Source organism: Lepidochelys kempii, chromosome 7 (assembly GCF_965140265.1).
Source record: "Lepidochelys kempii isolate rLepKem1 chromosome 7, rLepKem1.hap2, whole genome shotgun sequence".
NCBI lineage: Eukaryota > Metazoa > Chordata > Testudines > Cheloniidae > Lepidochelys > Lepidochelys kempii.
In genome coordinates this window covers 116,646,988-116,655,621 of record NC_133262.1, presented here as the reverse complement: position 1 = coordinate 116,655,621, position 8,634 = coordinate 116,646,988, and the positions used below count along the sequence as shown (strand labels likewise).

The window sequence follows — 8,634 nt, the reverse complement described above, 5'->3', positions numbered from 1 at the left end:
GGCGTGTCGGGGTGGGGGGTGACCGCGGAGGCGAGGGAGCGGGGGGGGTGGGGGGTGACCGCGGAGGGGCGTGTCGGGGTGGGGGGTGACCGGGGAGGCGAGGGAGCGGGGTGGGGGGTGACCGCGGAGGGGTGTGTCGGGGTGGGGGGTGACCGGGGAGGGGTGTGGGGTGACCGCGGAGGGGTGTGTCGGGGTGTGGGGTGACCGCGGAGGCGAGGGAGCGGGGTGGGGGGTGACCGCGGAGGGGTGTGTCGGGGTGGGGGGTGACCGGGGAGGGGTGTGGGGTGACCGCGGAGGGGTGTGTCGGGGTGGGGGGTGACCGCGGAGGCGAGGGAGCGGGGTGGGGGGTGACCGCGGAGGGGCGTGTCGGGGTGGGGGGTGACCGGGGAGGGGTGTGGGGTGACCGCGGAGGGGCGTGTCGGGGTGGGGGGTGACCGGGGAGGCGAGGGAGCGGGGTGGGGGGTGACCGGGGAGGGGCGTGTCGGGGTGGGGGGTGACCGGGGAGGCGAGGGAGCGGGGTGGGGGGTGACCGCGGAGGGGCGTGTCGGGGTGGGGGGTGACCGGGGAGGCGAGGGAGCGGGGTGGGGGGTGACCGCGGAGGGGTGTGTCGGGGTGGGGGGTGACCGGGGAGGGGCGTGTCGGGGTGGGGGGTGACCGCGGAGGCGAGGGAGCGGGGTGGGGGGTGACCGCGGAGGGGTGTGTCGGGGTGGGGGGTGACCGGGGAGGGGTGTGGGGTGACCGCGGAGGCGAGGGAGCGGGGTGTGGACGCGCGCAGGGAGGGCCGGTTCGCACGTGGGCTGACGCCGGCTGCTCCGCGGCTCCGGCTTGAGCCCGGGGCTATAAAGCGAGCCGGCTGCGAGGGAGGCAGCGCGGCGGCAGGAGGCGGCAGGAGGCGCCGCTCCCGACCCCGCGCTCTCGGGCTGAGCCCGGCTCCGAGGGGGGACGCCGCTCCGGCTCCGAGCCGCCTGCAGCTGGAGGGACCAGCTCCCGGAGAGCGACGGGGACCCCCCCACCTTGTGTCCCGCTCCTCGCTGCGCCGGCTGAGCGCCTCGCCTCGCCTCGGATTTGCTTTCCTGCCGGACACTGCGGGGGGGGTGGGGGAGGGAAGATCCAGCCAATCCCCCCCCCCTGGACAATCCCCCCCCCGCATCGCCCTCCCCCTTAGCTGGACCCCTTGATTAACGCGCCAGACCCTCCCCCGCCTGCCCTCTCCGCACAGGTAAGGCGAACTTCATTTCGGAGCCTTGAACAGGACCCGAGAACTCTTCCCAGCCGTGCGGAACCTGCTCTGGGCGTGGAGCTGGCGTGGGGGGGGGGAGGGATGGAAAGCCTCTGCCCCCCCAAAGCCGGCTGGAAATGAAGCAGATTTCACCACGGGGAGGGAGGAGCAGCCGCTTGCTGCTTATAAAAGACCCGAACAAACCAAGGGGCAGAGACGCTGCCCTCCCCCTCGCGCGGCCGCTCTCGCTCTAGGAAACAGAAGTCATGGGAGCCAGAGGCTGCTGCGGATTGAATTAAGCTTCGCCGCTCGCTCCGCTGGCAGGAGGCGACAGACCTGCCAGGTGCAGCGGCCGGCCCTTGAGTTTCGGGGTGACTCCTAGCAGGGGCCACGGCAGGCTCGGTTTGATGTTTAACCTGGAGAACCCGTTCACGGAGAGAGGGCGCTTCCTCTCTGCCATGGAGTACCAGCACCAGCTGGAAGAGGAGGGTTACCCGCCTCCTGGGGGCAACGGGAGCCTGAATGAGAGTGACGCCGGGCCCAGGGGAGGCACACCGTACCCTCTCCACACCACCCTCACCCTTATCAGCCTGGCGGGGCTGCTCATGCTCTTCACCATCTTTGGCAACGTGCTGGTCATCATCGCCGTCTTCACCAGCCGTGGGCTCAAGGCCCCCCAGAACCTCTTCCTGGTCTCCCTGGCCTCAGCTGACATCCTGGTGGCCACGCTGGTCATCCCTTTCTCGCTGGCCAACGAGGTGATGGGCTACTGGTACTTTGGCAAGGTCTGGTGTGAGATCTACCTGGCCTTGGACGTGCTGTTTTGCACCTCCTCCATTGTGCACCTGTGTGCCATCAGCCTGGACCGCTACTGGTCCATCACCCAGGCCATCGAGTATAACCTCAAGCGCACGCCGCGCCGCATCAAGTGCATCATCTTCATCGTCTGGGTCATCTCGGCCGTCATCTCATTCCCGCCCCTCATCTCCATCGAGAAGAAGAACGGGCAGCAGGCCGACCGGGCAGCGGGGTGCAAGATCAACGACGAGAAGTGGTACATCATCTCCTCCTGCATCGGCTCCTTCTTCGCTCCCTGCCTCATCATGATTCTGGTCTATGTTCGTATCTATCAGATTGCCAAGAGGAGAACTCGGGTGCCCCCCAGCAAGAGAGGAGAACACCCCAATAAAAGGCAAAATGGCTTGGCAGATAAGGAGGAGCTGCCAGCAGCAGCCAAGCTCAATGGGGAGAAGGTGACGGAGGGAGAAGGAGGGCTGGAGAGGGAACTCAATGGCATAGACATGGAGGAGACTTCCTCCTCGGAGCACAATGAGAACCACCAGTGCAGGAAGCAAGGGAGGCCCCAGAGATGCAAGGGCAAGACCAAGCTGAGCCAGATCAAGCCGGGGGACAGCTTGCCCAGGAGGATGGAGGAGGAGAGGAACGCCAAAGCGTCCCGGTGGAGGGGCAGGCAGAACCGGGAGAAGCGCTTTACCTTTGTGCTGGCGGTGGTGATCGGGGTCTTCGTCATATGCTGGTTTCCCTTTTTCTTCACCTACACGCTCACCGCTGTCTGCAAGAGCTGCTCCGTGCCCGACACCCTCTTCAAGTTCTTCTTCTGGTTTGGTTACTGCAACAGCTCTCTGAACCCTGTCATCTACACCATCTTCAACCACGACTTCAGGAGGGCCTTCAAAAAGATCCTCTGCAGGATAGACAGGAAAAGGATTGTTTGATGAACAGACCGTTTTCTGTCAGCTTGACTGGTGCCTAAAGGCTCTCCGTGTGAGGGTGATGCACAGCTGCCTTGGGCTGGACTTGCAAGTGGATAGTTTCCTCTGACACGCAGGTGAGACCCCTTTAAAAACTGAGATGAAACTATTAAAACACCAAGCAGCAGCGACAACAAAGCAAGCAAGGGAAACCCACAGCCTCAGCATTTGGGTTTGCAAGTGGATCATTTCTGGCTTTGGATGGGGTCATGACTTATAAGCTTGACTCTTTAAAAATGTCAATGAAATTCAGAAATCAACAACAAAGAGAAAATACACAGGCCCACATGAACTATTTTGTGGATGTATAATTAACTTTAAACTTCTTGTAAAAATACAGTATTCCATCCCTGAGATCCCTCTGCCTTAATTTTTGAAAGGCTGTCAGCTTTGAAACTATGCTTTAAATAGTCTTGACAACTTGAAGCATAAAACTATTGGAGCCATCTCCTCAACCCTGCAGTTCAATAGTATTACCAAGATTTCCAATGTGCTATTGGATTTTTGGCCATAAAGCTTGTAAGCGCAGACCTGACCATATTAGAGAATATTTTTCTGTACCTGATTCTGTTTCCTTTTTGTGCTCTCTATTATTTAGTATTGCTGAAAAGGTAACGTTCCTCTTTCTGCTAACTGAAAAAAAAAAAAAAAAAGAAAAGAAAAGAAAGAAAGACTTAACAGTTTCATATGCAATCAGAACTGACCTAAATGATTGAGAACAATGAACTCATTTTGCTTGCAAGGTGATGCTCGAGAACAATCATGTTCTTAAAGAGTTAATAGAAAGTAACATCCCGTTACCACGGAAATGTGTTCAATGCTAACTTGTTTTCCCCACCCCTGATTGTAAATAGATAACATGATATGTAACCTGATATTTACTTTAAAATGTTATCTGATTTGTATTTATTTTTGACATTTTAATTCCTGCTGGGTTTCCTGCACACAAAACCGGGTTTCATGCACAAAAGCAGTTCTGCCTTTTTGAGTAACCTAAGATTTAAGTTTTTAATTTTCTAGTTTCATCTTCAGTGGAGACTGGCAAACTGTCCGTTTTTTGATCTGAATCTTATACAGGACAACCCTTTAAAACAGGAGAAACTTACATACAGTTTCTCCTATATTTTATAGTGTAATTATACTTTTTAAAAAATGTGTAAATATCATATTGGAATGGGAAAGAAAGAGTTACTTTTGAAAAAGTGGTATTTTATCTATTATAAAACAACAAATCTAACATCCTTGTGCCATGAGGAAAACTTCCTGAAGAATATTAAAAAGGAAATAGTTCTTTGCCATTCACAATAAACTATGGGGAAACCTTTTAACGTTATAACAACAGCTTCCTTTAAATACTGACGGGTCATAGAAACGATGTGAAAGATGAAACATTTGTTTCAATTACTCCATTGTAAACTGAATTTGATTGGACAGCAGCTATCAAATGTACAGTAACAGACTTAAAGGAGAAAGAGAGCTTTTTACTTCCAAGAGTGTTTTATTTCTTTTACTCTTGTTTTTGATGTAATTAACTCCAAAGGTCCCACGGTGAATTATGGGAGTTGGACACCAAAGTTTACAGCCACATAAGTTTGCAAAGCTGAATCCTTGAGAGGTGAGGGGGGGGGGGGAAAGCAAGCTTTCCTTTACCTTTAAAAATAAAAAGTCAGCAGCAGTTGCTATAATGGATTTTTATTAAATAAAAAAGTTTCCAGATTAAATGTGAAATAAACTTGAAAGAATATTCTGTCATCGGTACTTTCGACAGTTCACAAGTTTCAAAACTCTACATCAGCTGTGGGCTTAGGCTCCATAAATGGTGTCGTCAGAAGAGTCACTTGTGTTTTCCAAAAGGCATTGCTGTACCTAATGCTGAACAATGGCTTAGTTCATTGTGCAGTGACATAATGAGTCCTTGAGCTGCTGCTTTCTTTTCTCATGCCACAGTACGAGCATGCATGTGCTTCTTAAAGAACAGGATTTAGGGTTACCTTGTGAGATTTGCTTGGTTGGCTTATCAAGACCTTTTTGACTCTCTCAGAAGTATCTGTGTGGTGCAGTATTTACAAACAGCCAGGATGCTAAATAATTAGGTCATAAATGCAACTAGAAATGATGATAAAACCAGGAGATTATAATTGTTGGGTTTAGCTGAACTGCATTTCATGTTTTAAAAGACAACAGTCACCCATCCCAAAGAGATTTTGTTTGTTTGTTTCAAGTCTTTTGGGAGCAGGCTGATGTGTATATAAAAGTGAATCTGGTAAACCTTGACCTTTTCCCAGAGTCAAGAAAAAATGAAAGAACATCTTTCCCTGGTTTAACATGATGTTGTTAAGTTATTATCTACATTATTATTATTAAGTTATTATCTGGGGGGGGGGGGGATAGCTCAGTGGTTTGAGCATTGGCCTGCTAAACTCAGGGTTGTGAGTTCAATCCTTGAGGGGGCCATTTAGGGATCTGGGGCAAAAATTGGGGATTGGCCCTGCTTTGAGCAGGGGGTTGGACTAGATGACCTCCTGAGGTCCCTTCCAACCCTGATACTCTATGATCACAGTAACACTCAAAGAACCCAATCAGAATTGAGCATTGTCCTTTATACAGAACCTTGCACAATCTCTGCCCCAAAGTGATTGCTGTCTTAAGGCATGAATCTGGCAAACACTTATGCATGTACTTTGCTTTGCTCACATGAAGTCAATGGGGTTATGCACATATTTAACTATAAGCAGGTGAGTAAGTGTTTGCAGCATCAGGGGTCCTCAACATTGACAGTCTGAAAAGAGGCTATTGCTTTTAGCTGTCTGCTTTTGGGTGCTCAACCCGAGACTTACAAAAAGGAGGCTGGTTTTCAGAGGTGTTGAACAGCTACAGCTTCCATTGCTATCTGCTGGAGTTTGGGTGCAGTACACTTCTGAAAGCCAGGACATCAGTATAGGAACCCCCAAATCGTTGCTAACTTGGCTTCATAGTTGGTTTTATAAAAATAAGATAAGTGAACAAAAGAACTCAATGAGTGGCTAACATGGCTTTGTGAATGAATCACTGATGAGCTTTGGGGGCCTGCTGCTATACGGAACGCAGCTCCTTCAGCCAGGTGAAGACTCAATTTTCCTTGGTAAGCCCCCAACCTGGAATAAAGCTGCAGTGCAATTTTCAAATTCTTAATGCCCCACTGTCAGCGTTAGGTGAATATCTTGAGAGACAGAGGGAAGGGGGGCGGGGGCAATAGAGCAGGAATAAGGAGAGGTATGCCAATGATATGGGGGTGTGGATCCAGGGAGAAAATAGGTAGCACTGATGTCTGCAAATGTCCTGTGTCAAATGAAAATCCCAGTGATCAAACCCCTCTTTTGATGTTACTGAACTGCTGTAGCATCTACTGTTCCCTTTATATGGGAGATATCAGCTTCCCCACTACGAACCTTCTCATCCCAGGGGGAAAGGGCATGTCCAGGGCTGTCAGGCAAACAAAATCGCTGGCTGGGGATAGCTATTGAACCTGCCCGGAATGGCCTTGGTTGAGATGCTACAGCACTTCCTGGGAGCTGGAGAAGTTGTGGGGGCCTTGACATAGTTTGCCCCGCTACTCTGATAACCCTGATTGCCTTTTATCTTCCCTTCCCTAAATAGTACGACCCAGAGGCAAGCAAGGTGGTGACCAGCGGTAGCAATTGGTAGGGCTGTGAATGTGGGTTCTGGATAGGGTGACCAGATAGCAAATGCAAAAAATTGGGATGGGGGTGAGGGGTAATAGGTGCCTATACAAGAAAAAGCCCCCAAAATTGGGCCTGTCCCTATAAAACCGGGACAGCTGGTCACCCTAGCTCTGGACTAGGGCAGCTGCAGCAGCATGGCCTTCAGGGCAGGCCAGCTCTGTGAGTAATTCCTTGGGGTCCCATGAGGGTTTGTACAGCCCAAGCTGAAGCCTCTGCTGTCACAGCTTCACTAGTTGGTACCCAAGCCAGCTAAGATTAAAGCTAGCTCAGGTATGCCAGCTAGTGCTGCGATCATCCCCTGTGTCTGCTAATCAACAGCAGAGAAGGTTTAAATCATGGTGAGCCCTGGGTAAGAGGCTACATGTCATTGCCTTGTCCAAGGAGGAGAGCGGGACATACCCTGTGATTCAGTGAAGGCATACCCACAGTCTCAAGCAGCAGGTGGGGTTGGTGCTGTCAGAGAAACAGGCCTTGCAATGTTGTCAGGTGCTAGTGGCCAAGGCTGTTAGGAGAGAGGCCATGTGATGAGTTCCTCCAGCAGAAATGTAGAAATTTCTACCCTGGAGCCGACCCATGATTCATCCAGCCCAACCTTTGTCCGGGGGGGGTGTGGGGGTGTGGTGCTGGTCCTGCATTTCTTACACTCAGATTTTCACCAATTTCCGCAGGAGTTTGGCCGTACAAGGGATGCTTTGGGATCTTTCAGGAGGCGATGAGCTGTGTAAATGTGGGAGAAGCACAGGGAAACAGCATGGCTAGCTCAGCCAAGATTTTAGATAAAAGACAGACTAAGAGGCAGAGTTGGCCCAGTTTACTGCCCAGACGGAGCCTGTAGCTCCCAGGCCGAGAGAAGTCCACCACAAGCCCAGGGGTTCTGTAGTGGCGCATGCCACCAATCAGCCATGCTTTCCGCGGGTGGGGAAAGATGCACGTTCCTTCTGGTTGCTGCAGTTGTTTCCCAATGCCCCAAGCGGGTCCCTCTGAGTTTGGTGGCTGCTCGTGGGGAGGAGGAAGATTTTCGTGAGAATTAAAGCTTTTGCTTTTACTGTTCATTTGGCACTTTGAAAGTTCCAAGTCTGCCGAGATTACTTCTTTATTATACTACAGATGCCGTGGCAGAAGTGGTGCTGCCTGGCCCTGTGCCATTCTTTCTACTGGAAATGATACTTCTTAGCTGGCTTCTCATAACTTCTTTGGGATGCCTGGCTTTAGATGCTTCAGCCAGGCACCCCAATGTCTGGCTTCTAAACTGAAACAGACATCCTGAGGTTCACCCACCCCTGGGTCTGATTAGAGATGGCTCCCAGCTGCAAAAAGTGGATCTAGGTCAAAACGTTTCTAAAACTTGGGAGCACTTAGATTTGGGGTTTTGGTTCTGGCCCATCTCTAGGCCCAGATCCTCAAAGGTATTTAGGGATCTAACTCCCATTGATTTCAGTGGGAGAGAATATTCCCTATGTAAGATTCTGTGCCCTCTCCCCACTTTTTGATGTGAAATAGCCAGAGTTTGCTGACCTTGAGGATATAGGACATCACTTTCAATGGGAGTTAGGCCCCTAAATACCTTTGAGGAATTGGGCCTTAGTCATTACTTAAGCAGAACTCCTACTGGAATCAATGGGAGTTTTGCCAGTATTAAGGGAGTGCAGCATCTGGCTTCCATTTCTAATTGGCTCTGGACTGGTTCTTTGCCCATTCTTTGTAATTAATCCTCAAACGATACAAGGCCAAATCACTAGCTCATTCTTAGGAAAATGCAACTTGACTCTTCCCCCCCCTCCCCGTTCCCCCCAACATTCCCATTGCTTATATAAGAACCTTCCTGGGAAGAAAATACCAGTTACTGAAGGGCCCTTTAACCTACCCTGGAATGGCATGACAAGAACCCATGGCTGACAAAGTAAAATTAGAAATAAGGCAC

At 51.3% G+C, this 8,634-nt stretch overlaps 1 protein-coding gene across 1 annotated transcript; it reads left to right on the top strand.

The window, feature by feature from the left end:
* Nucleotides 1-850: 850 nt before the first annotated feature.
* Nucleotides 851-4,482, top strand: ADRA2A (adrenoceptor alpha 2A). The gene has a single exon (XM_073354381.1). The coding sequence runs from the start codon at nucleotides 1,627-1,629 to the stop codon at nucleotides 2,953-2,955; it is 1,329 nt and encodes a 442-aa protein (XP_073210482.1). The 5' UTR covers nucleotides 851-1,626; the 3' UTR covers nucleotides 2,956-4,482.
* Nucleotides 4,483-8,634: the final 4,152 nt, after the last annotated feature.